This window comes from Eulemur rufifrons, chromosome 12, assembly GCF_041146395.1.
Source record: "Eulemur rufifrons isolate Redbay chromosome 12, OSU_ERuf_1, whole genome shotgun sequence".
Classification (NCBI taxonomy): Eukaryota; Metazoa; Chordata; class Mammalia; order Primates; family Lemuridae; genus Eulemur; species Eulemur rufifrons.
In genome coordinates, this window is record NC_090994.1 from 10,978,863 (window position 1) to 11,000,333 (window position 21,471).

General features: G+C 36.5%; 1 protein-coding gene across 7 annotated transcripts in view; it reads left to right on the plus strand.

The window, feature by feature from the left end:
* Positions 1–21,471, plus strand: part of PSD3 (pleckstrin and Sec7 domain containing 3) — a 435,489-nt gene that overhangs the window by 230,809 nt on the left and 183,209 nt on the right. For 4 of the 7 annotated variants that reach the window (XM_069484898.1, XM_069484899.1, XM_069484902.1 and 1 more), the window contains 2 exons: positions 366–424; positions 17,583–17,672. In XM_069484898.1, coding sequence (XP_069340999.1) covers positions 366–424; positions 17,583–17,672 — 149 coding nt within the window. Of the gene's footprint in view, positions 1–365; positions 425–17,582; positions 17,673–20,021; positions 20,155–21,471 lie in introns of those variants that run through there. The other 3 variants (XM_069484900.1, XM_069484906.1, XM_069484905.1) reach the window with 1 other exon arrangement.

The window sequence follows — 21,471 nt, forward strand, 5'->3', positions numbered from 1 at the left end:
CAATATTTCTGTGTAATATACTTGTGCTTTGTATAGACCATTAATTGTTACCTTAGTATAAGCCCTAGAAGTGGATCTGTTGTGTCATGGGACACCATTTCAAGGCTGTACGTATGTACTGTCAAATTGTCCTCCAGAGAGGTAGGAACAATTTACTTTATCCAGTAGGGTCCAACTCTGTGCACTGAGGTTTTTTCTATAATTTATTCTTGGTCATTTTCTGTCCCCTAAACAAATATGATTGGTTATGCCTAGGACAGTATCGTGTTTTCATAGGTCCTTAATGTGTGCTATTTTAATGATACTAAGCAGGAATCTGACAGTAAATAGTAATCAATGTTTTCTGTTCTCATATCTCTCTTTAGATGAAGTCCATTGCCTTACCTGTGCAATAATGCTCCTTAACACTGATCTCCACGGCCATGTAAGTGTAGGCTTGTGAAGCTGTCTTACAGAAATCTAAAGCATCGTGGGCTTATTAATCTTTCCTTTTGTGTCCATATATGTTTGTTCTCTGCCTCCCTTTTTCTCATTCTCTGCCTGGTTCCCATGGCAGGCAGGTAAACATAAATCTTTGGAAAAAAATAACTTTTGTTTTACATGTTAACACAGAGCATAATTTTAAATGTGTCGTTTAGGTACGTGGAGTTGTTTTGGTAGTAATATGTGGGTCCTGTATCTTCTCTCTCCACTAGATGGCATACAGAGCTTTTACTTGTTTTCATTTTGGTTTTTAGTAGGTATTATGGTTGACAATATGTTGAAAAGAGAATATAAGTTCTGAAAATGTCAATTTTGTTATCACTAAATACAGCAGTAACTCTAAGAACTCAGTCTTTTCTACACCTCTCAGTTCCCCTTCTTTTACTAATTGCAATATCAAAATAACCTACTTGTCTTCTATTTAAAATAGAAAATGAATTTCTTATTATTAGTGAACTTTCACCTTTCACAGATGTGGAATTTTGGCATTTGCTTAAACTCTTCATATTAGAGAAAGTGAGAATATTTTAGTTAAATATGGATCAATCTATACTTAGAACAAAAATTATCTCAAAGTGTATTATCCTTGATTTGCTACAATAAAATTTATCTCACAATTTTAAAAATTACATTAAAAGAACTAATACTTAGGTAGCTGTTCTACTATTCACATAATTCCCTTTTTTTGAAACTATGGTGTTTCTCTTTACAGAAGGCAAAATGGAGCCCTGTGGGACCATTAAGTTAGACTAGCGATTGTAAGAGGACTAGGGGACAAAGGCTCCTGTCATCAGCAAAGTGAAGGGGAGATAACAGTGATAGACCCGTAACCTTAACATTGTCTTTATGTATCTCAAAATACTAAACTAGGAAGTTCCTTTTGCAATTTGTAAGAGGTGAATTCAGAATAACTTTTAGTGGCTTATAGACATATACAGCATGTGTTCAGAGATTATACAGACTCAGTATATAGATACTTCAGGGAGCATTCTTGGGCTGTATTATATCATGTGGAAATGTACTATGATTCCCACAGTGTGAGCCTCGAAATGAGTGTCAGAATCTAACATTCATCCAACTTAAGGGAATAACCAATCTATGAGTTGTCCGAACCTCTCTTTTGCATTTACTGGTCAAGTAAGTTTTCACTGCTTTCTTTTCTCCCTGTTTTGTGTGCTCTGCCTCCTCCTTTCCCTTCCCATCCCCAATTTCTTAACTTTCTGGCCAAAGGAGGTAATTGGGAGTGTGTTTGTGCACATATAATGTTGATCCAAACCAGCGATTCCCGGCATGGGAAATTCTCTTCACATCAGATATCTTGAGGGTCCTGTCAACACATGAGATATGTGCATTTAGCATCTGTTGAATGTGGAAAATGTGTAATTGGGGGTGGGGAGAATCCAGGAGGATTCCTATTTAAAGGTTGAGGATCTCATAGAACTGCAGTAGAGGTTGTCAGATTTTGGGGGGGCTTGTCTCTATTAAATCCTCAATTGCTTTTTAAAAACCTAATATAGCTTTAAAAATACTCTCAAATAAACATGTATTTTGTTAATCACAATAATTTGAAATATAGCAGCAAATAAAGGCGTGAGAATTATTTTCTTATTCAGATATCTGCACATACTTGATATCCAGTTGAGCTGTGGTCACCCTAGTGTGTGTGTGTGTGTGTAGCCCACAGGTTCAGAACCACAGATCTAGACAGACCATTTGCTCTCGCCCTGTCTTTAGACAACTTCTGAGGGACTGTAAAGAGATTAGATGAAGCATCGTGCTGCTTTGTGGCAACGGGGATGGAAACACCAGTTTATATAAATGAACATTTTAATATTATCTTGAGTTGTGCCGATCATAGATAATTAACAATTGGTTATAATAGCAAAATTACTGATATAATAGGGAGAAAACTATAAATAATAGGAAATCTCTATGTCATCTTCAGGATCATGGTTTTGCTCCTTGTTTTCAGATTTGTGTTAAAAAATGTGTGCTGTATACTTAGGATTGTCTATTTAGGTTTTCTACGTTAGTTCTTTATCCTTATTTACAACACATGCTCTTACAGGTCTATTGACTGTATAGTAGCTATCATAAGAACTAACCATATAAAAATGTGTTTCTCTTATTTTCCTCCTCTGGATGCATTTTCAAAATAAATTTTCCTTCTAGGTGGTAAGTTTTGATCCATAATTCTGGATGTAGCTTCTCTTGCATCATGATTGCCTGAATTTCTTTTCTTTTTTTTTTGTTCTAGTGTCTGTTTGACTTATTAGCATGAGGTTGAATCATTCAGAAAGTAAAGTGTATTATTTTACTGTCTGCCCCTTTTCACCTTCTCCTTAATGCCTAGGCTACCACCACCTGTTACTTGGTCCGATGCCTGAATAATCCCCTTGGGGAGTAAACTAATAAACTCTTTTCCTTTTCTTCCTTACCGTTGTGTCATGATAGGAGAATAATAGCATGCTCCTTCTAAGAAGTGTTGAGACCAGCTTGCCCTCATGCTTTCAATAGGGGAGGGCTAACTTGGGAGATTAACTTTTTTTGGCTGTTCTCGGAGAATCTTTCCTTTACTCTGAGGAATGGTGCGCTGAAAATGCATTGGTATGGGCCTCGATTTGGCCTGCTAATTTCCTTACTAATAAAGTGATGGAACGTATACTAATAAATACTTCTAACATAGCTCAGTGTGACACGTTGGAATGCCTTTCTATCTTTGTTTTCTAATGTCTTTTCTCATACAGCAAACACTTATATATTATAGCATGTCTGCTCTGTTCCAAGTTCTGTGCCATTTGGGTAAGGATCAGAAGTGAATGAGACACGTTCGTGGAGCCAGATCTCCTCTCTGGTAGTGTTGGCTGAGTTGACCTCATTAGTCAGGTTCAACTGGAGACGTGGGAGCAGGTAGCTGAGGTGCTGTGGTGGAGAACCCTGGGAGGTGCCTTAATTTCACATTGGATGATAGTTAAATCTCACGAATTAGGCTAGGAAAAAAACAATCTGAAGGGTACACAATATTTGGGGAGAGAAATTCATTGATCCTCAAGCAGTACCTGCTTAAAAAAAAAAAAAAAAACCATGAAAGATCTGTCATTATCTTAGCAGTAGCATTGACTTGCTTTTACTTGTCCATAAGTTAGTTATTCTCTTAGATGAAAAAAAATATTTTATAATTTTGGTCCCGTGGCTAAATTGCTAAGTTATGTTTGATTTCTAAAATGCCTCTTCATCTACAAAATACATGCAAATTAAACTTTTGTATATACAGATAAATTTTTATGAAACCCCAGAGTTGATCTTTCTCTGTTCTGTTGGAATTAACTGGTATTGAATATTGCTTGAAAAATCAACAAGGATAGAATTAAATCTTTCTTTGTTTAAACCTTGCATTTTATTGGAAATGATATGATAGGTTAGAATAATTCATACTTATTTCCTTTCTGGACTAATCTTCAAATGTGTTCTACAGCTAGCGAGCTCTCTTGGACTTGGATCATAGTTAGGATCCAGACATCCTGGCAGGGTTATTGCCCAGGCTGAAGACGGGAGGCAAGGGTGACACTTGTCACCAGGGCTGGCATTCAGAGGTGGCAGAAGTTTAGACATAGCATTGAATTGCTTTGAGGAATGAGATAGGTGGGAGCATAGGCGGCCAGTTTCTCACAACTGGAAATTCACAAGAGATACACAAGCTAGTGAGTGGCTGGCTAAGGTCAGGCCATGGTCAGAGACAGTAGCCAGGGCTTTATTTTTAATCAAGATTTGCTGGCAAAATCTACCATTTAACATTGTGGCTTGAGAATTTTAGTAGCAGTTTTATCCAGTGTCCCCCTGTGATCTCTAGTATTGGTAGGTGTCGGCCCATCATGTGCAGTGGGTGTAAGAGGCTGGGGTGTGGCTTTTCTGGACAGGTGGCTCTTTCTGCCTCAGGCTGGGCCTCTTGTACATATTTTGTCTTTGGGATATACTGAGGGTTTAGCATCATCCTGCGTAGTCTGAGTTTAATGTATGGGGCAGGTTCTTACTCTCGTGTTTTTAGTCTTGGGTTGTTCTTTTGATAAGGAGTAAAACCATGGCTAGTACACCAAACTGGTGGGAAGAAGAAAGAAGTCAAGGAAGAAAGTGCATATAGGTTTTGTAGCAGAATAATGTTTAAGAGATCTATGGAGCTGAGTTTGAGTTAGGTCATAGGAATTCATTATTTCTTTTCTAATCTGTAAACTGAATTCTTGGATTTGCTCCATAGAAACCTACAATTTTAAACGGTGGATGAATACTTGGTTTATTGTCACAAAAAAAACTATTACAAAAATAGTTATCAAAGAAACGCAATGCATTTAATTCTTCATACTGTGCTATCCTATATGCCACAAACCTCCAAGAGATTGATGAACCATATGTAGTTAATATCCTCAAGAAGTCTCTGTATCTGTAGTTACCATATTTGTAATTGGCAGCTGCCTTAAGTGCATTTTGCATGCTGCCCTCCCATCTCCTGTATTGCTGTCTTCCACTTGCTTACACACCTCCTTCCTGTCTGCTGCCCTGTGTACTCGATGCCCTCTGCCATGAAACCCATCCTTGGCATTCCTTTTTCTCCCTCCGCTTTATCCTGCTGTAGAGTCCAGTGATGATCTTAATTTCTATGAAACCAGCAGTGCCTCCCCCCTTGGAGTCCTCGTCTCCACCCACTTGGTGCCATGTCTTTCTTTGCACCTGACCTGGAGCTCCCTGGCCACAGTGATCCTCCACCAGGCTCTTAGCCCTTAGAGCTTCTCGGTGGTCCTGAAAGTTCACAGAAGCATCAGGCCTAGAGCTCAGAGTTGCTGAGGGTTCCGGTGGGGCGTGTAATTCATTTTCTCCCCTACTATTTCTGTCACCAGAAAGGAGCGTGTGTGGGATGGCCTGAGAACCTAATCGTCAGCTGTGGCAGTGTTTTCATAGGAAAATGTCATGATCTGAAAGTTTTTAATTTTAAAATGACCTTTAGGATGTAATTCACTATCATATTGGTGACCATCTAGATTTTAATAGGAATCTTTAGTGAAGTATGTCAAAGTTTAATCATGCTTTGATCAACTTTGTTGGATTCTATGACCTCTCAAAATGGAAGCCTTTTTTCCTTTTTCTATTCTTCCATTCCTTGTCCACCCTCCCGTCCCCCCATTTTTTGGTGTAGTTCTGCTTTCTTTAGAACAGGTTCATATATGGAAAATACCTCAGGATGGCTTTTATCAGTGTGTCAATGGGACTCATTATTTAGGGACCTCGGATTATCTAATTCATACATTATTAAGTCACTATATACTTGTTCCTTTTTCTTATCATTGTGAGCTTTTCACATCTGCACAGTTCGTTAGGAAAAGGTGATAAGAGAAAGCAGGTTAAACTCTAAGTCAGTTTTGTTCTTCCTTGCTTCCTGCAAATGGCTTGTGAAGGGATAAGGAGTGAGGATAACAGTGATTGGAGCCTCTGACTCTTCTAATCCCATGACTTAATTTAATATGTGTCCTATGACAAATAAGTTAAAAGTTAGTGTTAGTAATTTGATAGTAAGTTAATGTGTTTATCTTCTTAAATTTTAGATGAAATACTTTCTATGAAATACTGATAGAATCTATATTTTACTACTTCTCAAACTTTTTGGTGTCAAGATGTCTTTATATTCTTAAAATTTTGGGGTACCCAAAACTCTTTTGTTTAAGTATGTTAGTATTTACTACATTAGAAACTAAAATATAAACTTTTAATATTTATTAGGTCAGTTAAAACCCAGTAAGTGAATAACATACTTTTATGAACAATAATTATGCTTTCCTAAGTGAAAAATTTAGTGAAAAGAATAGCAATTAAAATTTTTGCAAGTCTCTTTAATATTTGGCTTGGTAGAAGATGGCTAGATTCTCATAGCTGCTTTTGCATTTAGCACATGGACTGCCACACTAGAAAAATTTTTTTTCCTTGGGGCCACAGTGTTTTATTATGAAAATAGAATAAAAGCTTCGAAAACAAAATGATCCTTTCTAATTTAATAAAAGTTTTATTTTTTTATTTTCTGTGCGTGAGTTATATGCAATTGTCAATATTAATTGTAACAATAAGAGCATCAACAAGTAAGATTTTCACAAGCCAACTGCAGGGTTTTGCCTGGGGGGCCACCCATCAGGTAACATGTATGCCACGGCATGGCAGCATGAGTTGCCTGCCTAACACGTGGCTCCCAAGGTAAAGAGACGTGTGAGTTACATATGCTTCACAAGGCTTCGGGGTCAAAACTAATGTGAGTTAAATACAACTCACATGGCAGTTACTGTTATAGTCAGTTGCAATATATTATAAGTTATATAGCTTCTAGAAAATTCTACTGTATATTTGTGAGAGAATGAGAGTGAAAAGTTAATTTTTTTAGTATTATAAAAATAGGTTTGACCTCATGGACATCTGGAACAAGATCTCTGAACCACACTTTGAGAAGCACTGTGCTAAGATGCTATTTTCAGTTTGATATTTTTTTTATCACTTCCGGTTCATTTTTCAATGGCAATGTATTACTTGAGAGGTGGGACAAATCCCAGTAAGACTTTAGGTATCCGTGAAGGTTGAACTCTTGACACTTAAATGAGCTATAGGATTGGGGTTTGTGAAAGAGAACATTTAATATCACAGTTGTAGTTTCCTGGTTTGAAAATTTACAGAGGATCTTGCTTTGCCCACTCATCTTACAGATAAAGAGAAATAGACACCTGAGGGCAGCATATCATCAAACTTATTTGGTAGAGAAGCATACAAAATAAAGGCAAAACATGAGCTTTAGCAGAGCTCCATCACCGAAGTAATTACCAAATCAGTAGTATGCTTTTTCACCATTTATTGTAACATGTTGGAGGAGGTGGAATTGTCATGTGGGAGGGGTGTGCCTGCTGTGTTTTAATATCCCAGGATTTATGAAGCCAGATTTTACCAGTGGATGGGGAGAGCTTTGTTTCTCCAAAAGCATGTTTTCCACAAAGCGTCCAGACTCTACACTACCAAAAATGAAGAATTTTAGGGTCATTATGCCTAATTCTTCAACCTCTAGGTCAGAGTGTATGCTGTGGTCTGCTTTCCTAGCAAGTACCTAATTGAGACAGCTGGCCCTATTAACAGTTCCCCCCCAAGACTGAGTTTAAGGTAGGTGTTGGTTGGATATTTTTAGAAGGTTACATTCTCTCTATTGTCCTAGAAGGCATACTCAGAACAAAGATTTGATCACACATGTACTAGTTTTGGACTGCAGCTTGTATGATTTCTAGCGGCCCCCACTAAGAATGGAAGTCTCCATCTTAACTCTTCCCCCTTTTGTCTCATTATTTCCAGAAAAGTTGAGAGCTTGTTCTGTATTAGGGTGGGGAAAAATGGCTTAACTTTAACAAAAGGAAAACTTGAAATTAAGGAATAAAATACATCAGGATGTCTATCTAGTCTATTTGCTTGCTCACTCGTGATGTTGTCCTCAATACCAACTTTCTTACACTTTTCTTTTAGACCAGGAGTAGATAAATTATGGCCCATAGGCAAAATTCAGCTAGGGCCTGTTTTTATAAATAAAGTTTTATTGAAACATAGCTGTACCCAGTTGTTTACATATTCAGGCTACAATGACAGTATTAAATAGTTGTAACAGAGAATATATGGGCTGCAAAGCCAAAAATATTTATATATGGTTCTTTACAGAAATTTACAGATTTTTTTCTATTTTAGACTCTTGCCCTTAGTCCCTGCAATCTTCTATAATTTGGACACTCCCTCCCCCTAACATAGGTAGGGTAAGGTTGAGGATAATATCTTAAAATTCTACATGGGAATGTGTTAAAAACATATCCAGGTCAAGTTTTTTAGAAATGACAAATCCATCAAAGAATTTCCCTCTAAATGGCATTCAATGTATCTTTAAAAGAAAACAATTAGAGAAAACAGTTCCTTTTATTGTAAGACGATATAGTTGAAAATGGCAATATTGTCAATGCAGAGAATAGCCTTAAATTTGGGGGCTATATGAACCCTTAAAATAGGATGATTTGAATTTTTGATATTTTCTTTCGTTAAGGATGACACGTTAACTAAATATTTAAGGATTGGGCCTGTCTGGTATTTTGGAGTTTCAAAGGGAATTCTTATTTTTTGTGGATTTTCCATTTTGTTATCTTTTTAAGTTTGATTAAAATGCCTCCTGCATTTAAAAGTAATGATCCAGAGTTATTCAGTAAGCATCTCAGTTTTGGTTGCAAATGTTGCATTGATTTCAAGGGACTATTGCTGTGCCTCTCAATGCATCAGGAGGCCTTTTCAAATCTCTGTACTTTATTGACTTAATGGGAAGTATTTAGAATATGAGAAAGTACTATGAAAGCACTTTCTTGGCATGCAACTGGCTAACATTTGTTTCAGAGCAGGCCTACTTTTATTCAAAGTTGTAAATCAATTTGGAAAGAAAATGAATAGAACCATGACAATGTATAAGTTTCTCTGTAATACCTATGAATCCTTAAGATATAAAATCAGGCCGGGCGCGGTGGCTCACGCCTGTAATCCTAGCACTCTGGGAGGCCGAGGTGGGCGGATCGTTTGAGCTCAGGAGTTCGAGACCAGCCTGAGCAAGAGCGAGACCCCACCTCTACTAAAAATAGAAAGAAATTATATGGACAGCTAAAAATATATATAAAAAAAAAAAAAAAAAAAAAAAATTAGCCGGGCATGGTGGTGCATGCCTGTAGTCCCAGCTACTCGGGAGGCTGAGACAGGAGGATCGCTTGAGCTCAGGAGTTTGAGGTTGCTGTGAGCTAGGCTGACGCCACGGCACTCACTCTAGCCTGGGCAACAGAGTGAGACTCTGTCTCAAAAAAAAAAAAAAAAAAAAAAAAAAAAAAAAAAGATATAAAATCAATGATTGGAGTTAGCTTTATTTGGTGGACAGTGTTTGCTTGAATAGTATTTCAAAGTAATTGATACAGCTTTGTGTATGACATGGAGAAAGAAAATCAAGGCATCATAACAGATATTTCTTGATAACAAAGACTTCATTTCATTTTACTTTTACTTCCTGTTAAAATGATATAAAAACCTGTGACTGAAGGGAGGTCTTTAAATACATACGCCAGTAAGAAGTGAAAGGGACTGACCTCACCCTTCATCTTTCGCTCTTCAATTTTAGCTAGAAGAATTACCAATGAGTCAGGAGAACACTAAATGACAGATTAAAAACAACTTCAGCTAATCAAGTATTCAAGAAGTTATTGGACATCTTTGACATGTAGAAAGCTGTATCTTGGTTATGATTGTTCCCTGCATTGGTAAGGCAAACTAGGGCACAGTATATTGGCTAATTACACTAATACTGTGTAGGACTCAAAGTATTTGAATTGGCTTTTGTTGGTCTGAATTTATGTACCCATTTTCTCCACCTAATTGCTATTTTCCCAATTGTTGTTTCAAAGTCTATATGAGTCAAATTGGTATCTTTATATCAGTATAGGTAATAGTATGGTCACTGTTGAAAGTATACAGAAGGCCAAAATAAGCAATTAAATCTGAATTTAGGATGAAGTATGATTTCATAAGCCAAAATAAGTCCACAGATTTTTATCATTGTTTTAGTGTTATAAAATATGACAATTTTTGTTAAATGATGATAGTTTTATTGATACCTTACAATAGAAATTCATGGTATCCTGAAAAAGCATTTTTGACTAAGTAGTCTTTAAACATCTTGTTCGTGAATCTCCCAAGGGAATTTTGAAAAATTAATGTCCTCTCTTCCAGTTTAAAATTATCATCTCAATTTTTTATCATAAGTTTAAGTATAGGCATGCCTCATTTTATTGTGCTTTGCTTCGTTACACTTTGCAGGTAGTGATTTTTTTCCTTTTTTTTTTGGTTTTTTGGAATTTTTTTTTTTTTTTTAAACAAATTGAAGGTTTGTGGAAACTCTATTGAGAAAGTTTATTGGTGCCATTTTTCCAACAGGACGTGGTGACATTTTGGTAATTCTCGCAATAGTTGAAACTTTTTCATTATTGTTATATCTGTTACGGTGATCTGTGATCAGTGATCTTTGATGTTACCATTGTAATTACTTTGGGGCACCACGAACTGAGCCTATGAAAGACAACAAACTTAATCAATAAATGTATGTGTTCTGACTACTACACTGACCAGCCATTCCTGTCTCTGTCTCCTCCTCCTCCTTCCTTGAGACAAAACAATATTGAAATTACTCCATTTAACGACCCTACAATGTTCTCTAAGTTTTCAAGTGAAAGGACAAGTCACGCATCTCACTTTAAATCAAAAGCTAGAAATGACTAAGTTTAGTGGGGAAGGCATGTCAAAAGCCAACATAGGCCAAAAGCTAGGCCTGTTGTCCCAAACAGCCCTAGTTGAGAGTGCAAAGGTAAAGTTTTTAAGGAAATTAAAAGCGCTACTGCAGTGAACACATGAATGATGAAAAAGAGAAACAGCCTTATTGCTGATAGCGGAGCAAGTTTTAGTGGTCTGGATAGAAGATCTAACGAGCCATCACATTCCCTTAGAGCCTAATCCAAAGGAGGGCAGGCCCTTAAGTCTCTTCAATTCTATGATGGCTGAGAGAGGTGAGGAAGCTGCAGAAGAAAAATTTGAAGCTGGCAGAAGTTGGTTCTTGAAGTTTAAGGAAAGATCTTCATTACATAAAAATACAAAGTAAAGCAGCAAGTACTGATACAGAATCTAGCTAAGACTTTTATTCTAGAGACAAAGAACATTTTTTGATGATAAAAGCATAAATCCACCAAGAAGATGTAACGGGTGCCTATATTGATAAGAATTGTTAGATTGTGATAAAATAACTATTTGGTCTCTGCCCCTGGTTCCTGACATAGACCTTCTAAAACTCCTGTAGATAAGGACACTAGAAGAATCTTGAGTTCTAATATTTGGTCTTTGACCCTAGTTTCTGACATAGAGCTCCTAAGACCTTTTTAAATCTCTTGAGTGATAGGAGCTCGGTGTCAGAAGTTCCTAAATCTTTTGGAAATTCTGGGGTAATGGGATCTTTTATTCTAATAAGGTAACTGTTGGTGACCTCCTAGATGACCTCAGAATGGAGGTGGTTGTCAGGGGAACCAACCATGTGATCAGAGGGTTGGAATTTTCAGCTTCCCCCCCTACTTCCCACCTCCAGAGAGGGGAGAAGGGCTTAAGAGTTGCTACCAAAGACTAAAGATTTAATCAACCATGCCTATGCAATGAAGCCTTATAAGAACCCAAAAGAACAAGGTTTAAAGAGCTTCCAGGTTGGTGAATATATCCACGTGCTGGGACGGGTGAGCATCTCAGCTTCACGGGGACCCAAAGACCCTGTGCTGAGGATCCTACCACACCTCACCCTATGTAGCTCTTCATCTGGTTGTTTATCTGTATTCTTTGTAATATCCCTTATAATAGATAAACGTGTTTCCCTGAGTTCTGTGAGCCATTCTAGCTAGTTAATCAAACTCTAATAGGAGATGGTGGGAACCCCCATTTATAACCATCAGTCAAAAGTATAGAGGACAATCTACTACTTGTGATTGACATTTGAAGTGGGGGTCAGTCTTGTGGGACTGAGCCCTTTATGTGAGGGATCTTACAATATCAGCAGGTATGTAGTGTCACAATTGAACTGACATACAAAACACCCAACTGATGTCTGCTGGAGAATTGATGGTGGGGAGAAATCTTCACATATTTTGGTGACTAGAGGTGAACTATTGAGCTTGAGTGATATGGGAGAGTAGGGAAAAGCTATTTGGGTTTTTTCCCCCCTCAGAGCACATAACGAGACAGCCATGAAATACATGAATGAACAACTGAGAGAACTGAAAGTAGAAATAGACAATTCAACAGTAATAGTTTGAGGACACCAATACCACACTTTGAATAATGCTCAGAATGATCAAATGATCTCAAGAAGGGCTCTAAGACCACTCAATGGGGAGAGGACAGACTCTTCAACAAATGGTACTGGGAAAACTGAATATATTTATGCAAAAGAAAGAAGTTGGACCCTTATACAGTTTATAAAAATTATCTCAGAATGGATTAAATACCTAAAACTATAAAATTCTTAGGAAAAAAACAGGCCCAAAGCTTCATGACATTGTACATGGAAGTGGTCTTGGATATGATCCCAAAAGCAAAAATGGGATTACATCAAACTTAAAAACTTTGTGGCTCAAGACACACAAGAGTGAACAGGCAACCTATAGAATGGGAGAAGATATTTCCAAATCATGTATCCATAAGAGGTTCATATCCAGTCTATGTAAAGAACTTCTACATCTCCACATCTAAACATTAAATACCTCAATTAAAAAAGGGGCAAAGTACTTGAGTAGATATTTATCTAAAGATGGTATACAAATGGTTATGACCATATATAAGTATGTTCAACATTGTAATCAGAAATGCAAATAAAAACTGCAATCAGATACAACCTCACACCCATTAAGATGGCTCCTATCAAGAAAATAGCATTGGTGAGGATGTGGACAAATAGGAGAGATTTTAAAATGGTGTAACCACTATAGAAAATAGTATGGAGCGTCAAAAAAAAAAAAATTAAAAATAGAACTGCCATATGATCCAGCAATCCTCTTTCTAGGTATATAGCAAAAAATTGAAAGCAGGATTCTCAATTGATGTTTGAGAATATGTTCATAGTAGCACTTTTCACAATAGCCAAGATGTGGAAGCAGACCAAATGTTTATCTACAGATTCATGGATAAACAAAATGTGGTCTATACATACAATGGAATACCATTCAGCTTTAAAAAAAAAGGAAATCCTGTGACATGCTACAAGGAAGAACCTTTAGGACATTATGCTTAGTTAAATAATCTAGTCACAAAAACAAAAACACTATATGATTCCATTTTTGAGGCTAAGTAATGTTAAATTCACATAAACAGAAAATAGAATGGTAATTACAAGGATCTGAGACAGTGGGGGGGAGAAGGAGTTGTTGTTTAATGCGTATAGTGTTTGAGTTTTCCAAGATAAAACAGTTTCAGAGGTCTGTTTCTGAACAATGTTAATATACTCATGTGAAACACTACTGAACTGTATGCTTAAAATTGTTAAGATGATAAACTCACAACGAAGCTACAATGATCAAGAGTATGTTACACTGGTAGAAAGCTCGACATCTGGATCAATGCAACAGAATCAAGTATCTAAAAATAAACCCTTATATTTGTGGTCAGTTGATTTTCAGAAAGGGTTCCAGGACAATTTGGTGGGTGGAATAAATGGTGCTGTAATAACTGAGTATCTACATATGAAAGGATAAAGTTGAATCTGCCTCCTACCATATACAAAAATGAATTTGGAATGGATGAAATATCTAAATGTAAGAACTAATACTGCAAAATGCTTAGAAAACATGGGAGTAAATCTTTGTGATACTGGGTTAAGCAATGATTTATTAGATATGACACAAAATGTACAAGTAACGAGAAAATAGATAAGTTGGATTTCATCTAATTAAAATATTTTGTGTTTCAAAGGATACCATCAAGAAAGTGAAAGAAAAAAAGTGAAAAGACACCCACAGATTGGAAGAAAATGTTTATAAAATGCACATCTGATAAGGAACTTATATCTAGAATAAAGTCCTACAACTCAACAGTAAAAATACAAATATCCCAATACGAAAGGGGAATAGGATTTAAATAGGCATTCCTCTAAAGAAGATACACAAATAGCTAATAAACATGTGAAAGGATGCTGAGCATCATTAAACATTAGATACATGAAAATCAAAACCACAGGTTGCGGCCGGGCGCGGTGGCTCACGCCTGTAATCCTAGCACTCTGGGAGGCCGAGGTGGGCGGATCGTTTGAGCTCAGAAGTTCGAGACCAGCCTGAGCAAGAGCGAGACCCCATCTCTACTAAAAATAGAAAGAAATTATATGGACAGCTAAAAATATATATAGAAAAAAAATTAGCCGGGCATGGTGGTGCATGCCTGTAGTCCCAGCTACTCGGGAGGCTGAGACAGGAGGATCGCTTGAGCTCAGGAGTTTGAGGTTGCTGTGAGCTAGGCTAACGCCACGGCACTCACTCTAGCCTGGGCAACAGAGTGAGACTCTGTCTCAAAAAAAAAAAAACACCACAGGTTGCAAGTTCGTATCTGTAACAATGGCTGAAATAAAAAGAGATAGATATTTGGTGTCTGTGATGTTGTAGAGAAATTGGAACCCTCATACACTGCTAGTTGGAATGTGAAATGATATAGACAGTTCAGAGCATTAGTCTGGCAGTTCCTCAAGTGAATAAACACAGTTACCATAGGACCCAATAATCCTACTCCTAAGTATTAATATATACCTAGAAGAAATGAAAACAAGTCCACACCAAAACTGACACGTGTATATTTATAGCAGCATTATTCATAGTAGCCAGAAAGTAGGAAAAGTCTGCATTCATCAGTTTATGAATGGATAAACAAAATTAGGTATATCCATACAATGGAATGTTATTTAGCAATCGAAAGACATTAAATACTGATTCATGCAACAATGTGGATGAATCTTGAACACATTGTTAAATAAAAGAAGCCATCCATAAAAGGCCACATTTTATATGATTCCATTTATATGAACTGTCCTTAATAGGCAAATCCATATAAATATAGAACAGTGGTTGCCAGGTGTACGGATACTGAGGATGGCAGGAGAGATTTAGGAAAGTGACTGCTGGTGGGTTTGGGCTTTCTTTTGGGGGTGATAAGAATATTCTGAATTTAGGTAGTAGTGATGGCTGCACAGTTTTGTCCATGTACTATAAATCACTGAAGTGTCTAGTTCCAAACGGTGAATGTTACATGAAGTTATATTTCAATAAAGTTGACATTTTGAAAACATTATAGTGAGATGACACTTTTGCATCATTATATAACAAACACTAATTTTTAAGAGATTTTATTTCATTTCTTTTCCTACTTATATTTTAATCTGCTTTTACATAGATGTTGATTAATAACAAATAATTAAAAAACAGATAATGTTATAAGTATTTGAATTTTCCAGATCACATAACAAAAATATTTTTGGTGATTATCTAATAATTAAATTAGGTCTTCCTTTAATATTGTTAAAAGCGAAGAATTGGAAACTACCTGACTTGGAAAAGAATTTATTACTTAGTGATTTTTCATTCATCTTCTGAAATCCTTGGATCATATCCAGAAAAGCCTTTCTAAGTCATTTCATAATGACTATTGATTATACTTGTTACTTTTTACCTTGAAGCACCTTGTTTGACCTGATACACTTGAAAAGGATTGGGAAAATAGGATTATTGTCTTTTTCAGTATACTTCTGCAAAACGATATCTTTCATTACAGTTTCTGTGCTTTAAATTTAATTTATGGGAAACATCAAATGAGTTAGTTGTCAAGGCCAGTTCTCACTGTCAAACCATTTCTTCGGTCTTTCATATAAAATCTGCTGTGCCCTCTTTGCTGATGGAAAAGGCAAATTTTTTAAGAAAAATTTTTTTTTACTTTCAGTGCAAATATTTGCTTAGTGTGGGTAGGGTAAATTATTTCATTCTGTAAAACAGGAGAAGGGCAGCTATAAAGGGAGGTGAAAGGTGATTAATCCTGAAACACGTAAAGCGACGTCCTCAGGCAGATCTGTGCTTTTGAAGTTGAGATTCTGTACACATTCCCTTAAATCTGTCACTCTGCATCCTTTAAGTCTTTATCTCCAGGAGTATGCTTTCTCATTTTAATACTATTCTACCTACGCTTAGTCTTTCGTGAATGAATAAAGTGGCCTTGAAAAGCATTTGTTTATGTGTAAGAATATTGTGTACAGGTATGTTAATATACTGGTATGCTTTGTTTTCACTTGGACCACATTTTGCCAAAGATGCTATACCTCTGCCACTTGCTGTGTTCTACCCCCCTCTCCTACACTTGGGGCAGATTTATCTTGGTGTCCATCTTGAACCTCAGAATCTTTTACAACTGGCAGCTTTTACTAGTTGATTCAGCTGGAATAGGAGATGATTCTCTGTGATAGTAATTTTATTAGTTTTCCTAGCATATCTTTTTTTGTAGTTTAGATTTTCCAATTACATTTTGTTCATTAATGTGGTTTCCTTTGGCTAAACTTTATTACCGTTAAATTAGTTTGGAAGCATATGCTGGGAGATAATTCTCTATGGGTCTCTCACTTTTCTGTACATATTTTGGACAGAGGCTTTGGTTGCCTGTGTTCTTGTCTGTTCAAGGTTGTTTCTATATATAGTGAGCAGCTTTGGAAGATATAGAGAGTGATGGTCAGGTTTGTTTATCACCTCGGGGGATAGAGCTAGTGTCTCGCTCTCTAGCAAGGGATGTAGGCATACTTACTGCCCGTTATCAAAGATTTCGGCTCCTGAAGTGCAGGGTTTCTCTCCTATAATGCAACCCATGCAAATGCAAGTGGCATCTGGCCCTATTCAAGTTGCTGTGTGAGGATTCGGGCCCAGGGAACTGGCGCAAGATAATGTTGATACTCTGGCTACTGCTGTTACTGTGAGTAATAAATACCTGTGCCTCTCACCCAGGCATCTTACTTCCTCTGCCAGCATCTGTCAGATTGTGACAGGCTAACTTGTTAGCTTGAAAGTAGGGTAAATCTCAGATCTGTCACATATCTTGACAGTATGTAGGAAATAACAAATAAACACATAAACAACTATCCAAGTTCAGCTCGGAAATGTCAGTTTTACCTGTGTTTTTTGTTAAAAACTGTATTATGTATTATTTATATAAATGTAGCATAGGTTTTTCATATTTTTTCCTGTGTTAAAATAAGTGCTTGATATAATTTTGCTATTTATATTTAATGAGAATTTTAAAAGCATAATAAGCCATCTGTTTTTATGCATTAGAATTGTATTATATGTATATTGTGGTTTTATATGTACGTATGGTCATGTTTGCAAAAACAAATTTTTGCTCTGCTTAATGGCATATTTAAGAATTAATCTTAATTCCATAGATGTCATTATGATACACTCTTTGTTCCTGTTCTGTTCCAGAATATTGGAAAGAAGATGACCTGCCAGGAGTTCATTGCAAATCTCCAAGGGGTAAATGGGGGTGTGACATTCTCCAAGGATCTGTTGAAAGTAAGCCTTGAATTGTTGGTTTTTAATGTAGGCTGATGTTTATGTTTACTCCTCACATCTTAATCCAAAATAGGCTAAGGATCACTGAAGTGTTTTGCTTTTGGTCTTATTGGTGATGTTTCTGTTGGGCCTTGTCCTTGATGCTTCATACTGCAAAGTACTCTTAAATTAATAAGTTCTAAGAGTCTGCCTTGTGGTTGGTAGTACTGAGATAATAAATATTTGGGATGGTTAGTGGTACAAATAATGAGTGGGCAGTTTTTGTTTGATTTATTTATAAGTAGACCATCAGAACTTGAGAAAGGTCACACAGGGATATTCACTATGGAAACAAAAAAGCATTTGCAGGCTGCAGTGGAAGCAGTTCTGACAGTATTCAGTCCCTAGTCACAGAGCCACTCAGGTTGTCTCTGGAAATAGGTTCAGTTAAATTCTGGGTAATTGTCGAATGCCTGAATTATTTCCACTTGGCTTTATTATTGATAGCAATCAGCATGTTTTTCCCCATCATATTGTTTTGAAGGAGTCAACAAAATCAACTTTGAAATTGATATATTTTATAGCATTAAAAATGAGACATACATTTGCTCAAATACAAAATAATGATAGAGACTATGCATATTATAGAAGTTGAAGGGTAGGGTGTATATGTTGAGAATGTGATTTTTACAGATTTCGATTTAATTCTAGCCTTCCTTTTAAAACTTGGTACATATATAGGTTTCTTTTGGAATCAGGTTTTTGAGTGAATTTACTTAGAAATGTGACACATTTGAATCATGCTGTAATGTGGAAATGTACCAGTTGAAAGATAAGTCCTTTATTATGTTTCATGTAACTTTTAAACTATATGGAGTTCTGCCAGATTTGGAAAGACGTGTGTATTATGGAAAACGAAGGCATTAAGATATGTTATTATCACATTCTTAGTCTTTCTGACTTTATTTGCAGCTCATTAAAAAAAAATTATGACAACAGAAAGTAAGTTTCAATTTACTATGTAAAGGAGGTATATTTTTAGATTGTTTCATTATAGAGCAAATGCTGCCATTTCTGAAACTATAATTCCAAATGGGAATGAGAGATAAAAAGGTGCATGATTGTGGCATGATAAATATGTTATGTATATTCCATTGAAGCTACGCAGTGTTAACAAGTCTTTTTTCAGTTTAGTGGTATTTGCACGGAAAGTTACGGTATCGCTCCAAGAAAGGATTTGCGGGGCTTTTATCACTTAAGTCAGAAAAGAAAATTGACAGGAAAATTTTCATAGTGAAACTTCTAGATTCTGGTGGTAGGCTTATGGTAACTTGCATGCCTGTGGGTAAATTATTGGGTAGATTTCAAGCATTTTTGATAGAGCTGTCTGAACCCGAGTGTAGTTAATGTACAGTCCAACTACTGTTCACCTTGGGTAAACATACGTTCTTTGACTTACTCTGCTGAGACTTTGCCAGATGATCTGTTGCTGTGGTACAATTGAGATCATGTTTATAATCCTCGGGTGAAAGTATGTATTAGTCTTTATTTACTGTGGGAAGATAATGGTGAAATGACACTGAGAATGACAGTGGCGTTTAGCGTGGAAATTGTCAAGTAAAATATTGATTCTCTTTCCTAACAAACCCCAGCCACTCACCCACCCAAGATGAGAGTTTGCCATTTCAGTAGGAATGGTTTTTATTGTAAATTTCAACAAAAAAAAAAGGTTTCTTTAAGCCATTTTTGTTTCATTTCACTATTCTATGTGCTATTCCTTTTCCCTTCCCTTTCCTCCCCCCTTCTTCTTCCCGCTCTTTCTTCCTGTTTCTCTTTATTTCTTTTTGTTCTTTCCTCTTTGTCTTTCTGTTTCTCTTATGATGCTCTCGGTGGATTCCCCGCTGAGATAAATGATTGGGTGGAATCTCTGTCTGAATATTGGAGAAAATACATGTATTCCTCACAGACACATACACACAAACACAAAAGTTTGGTGTCATCTTCCAGGGTTCTGAGAAACCCCATCTTCTTTCTCTCCACCTACAAAATGACAGGCATAGATGACATTCAGTTTATTTTATGAGATAGGAGGGAAAATTATGACCTTTCTTAGGTTTCTTCATAAAAATATAAAGAAACTGCTAAGGTTCAATATCAAAATATGTTTAAAGTTACATTGACTGAACTGAGGCTTTTATTGTTGCATATTGACCTTCTTTCTTTTACTTTACTGTGGATGAAAAGTAACATTCAGATTTATAGTGTGTTCAGAGTTCTTTGGCCCAGAAGTAACATTTGGACTTAAGTGTCTTGTTCACTATGGTTGTGTACTTGGGAACATGTATTAAAGGTCCACTGTGTGTTCAGCAGGTGTTGTGGGACTTGGAGAAGATGCTAATACCAAATGGGCACCTATTCTCAGAGGTCACAAGCTACTGAGAAACATGGAGGGTTCTTTGTCCCTTAAAATGGAAAGTTATTCCATATTAAAATAAAAGTATAAAGTGAATTCTGCTTTTTCTCAACAGAACTGGTTAAGCAAAAATAGACCTTAGCATATTTTAAATGTATGAGAAACTTGTCTCAAGCCTTTATTTCAAAGAATTTAATTAATATTTTGCCTTAGACTGCACTGAAGAGACAGAAGGTACATTGAGCCCTTTCTTACAGTTTGCAATTCCACCACAGTTTCCATTGCTTACTCAAATAACCTGAACAGATATTTTAGTATTTTGTCCAATAAGAATTTGTTTCCCCATAAGTTCCTTAGAGTATAAGTTACAGATACCTATAATACAAAGTGAAGTGAGTTTGATACCAAAAGACAACCAGTGATAGAATATTGCAGAAGGCTGGGAGGAGGTTAATATTTGAGATGGGCCTTTGAAGTATCCTCTCTTCTAGCCATAAACATTCTCATACATAACCCTCCTTACTACATCACCAAATCAAGACAGTAATTCATTTAACAGAATATGCCAAACCATCTGGTATGTTTCACATACATACAGATAAAAACAAAGTTTGTTACCATCTTAAAGGTTTCTGAGTAACCCTGTTCACATGTCTCTATAGGGTCCACCCCTCCCTACTGTTGGATGTGGTTTGCCTGCAAGCATCGTTGGGGATGGTGTGGAAAAGGGGAAAAGAGAGGTTCCGTTCTGTGTTCTGATAGATTTGGTGAAACATTCCTAAGATTCTCTGATAAATATTAAAACTATCAAGGACATGAATAGAGAGATGAAAATATAGAATGTGGGTTACCTCTCAATTGCATGTTGAACTTTTTAGGACGATCTAGTACAATGATTGAGATTATAGACTTGCAAGCTATGTTAGCTGAGTTATAATATAAGCTCCTCTGTCTTCATAGCCAGATAGCCAGGGGACTGTGGGCAAGTTCATTTAAATATTGTCTCTCAATTTCTTCATTTGTAAAATGAGAGATTTTATTAGTACTCATCTCACCTAGTTGTTTTAATAATTGAATGAGCTTTTGTGTGCGTGTGTGTGTGTGTGTGTGTATAAAGACTTTAGAGTCTTAGCATGTAGTGAATGCTATGTAAGTCTTAGCAGTTCTTCACCTAGTCCAAAGTGGGCTGGAATGGGACCCCATCCCTTCCTAAAAGTATTTGAGCTTAAAGTGTTTTAGGACCAAGTGGGATTAGTGCCAGTAGTCAAAACCTGTCTCTATTTAGCCTGCTGCTTGCTAAGGACACATATCTTCTGCTCTTTGAAAGGAACCATCTGTGACTTTGACCTGAAAATGAACCTTGGTTAACCCTGTATTTTCCTTTTTTCCTTGTCAATAGCCTGTTTG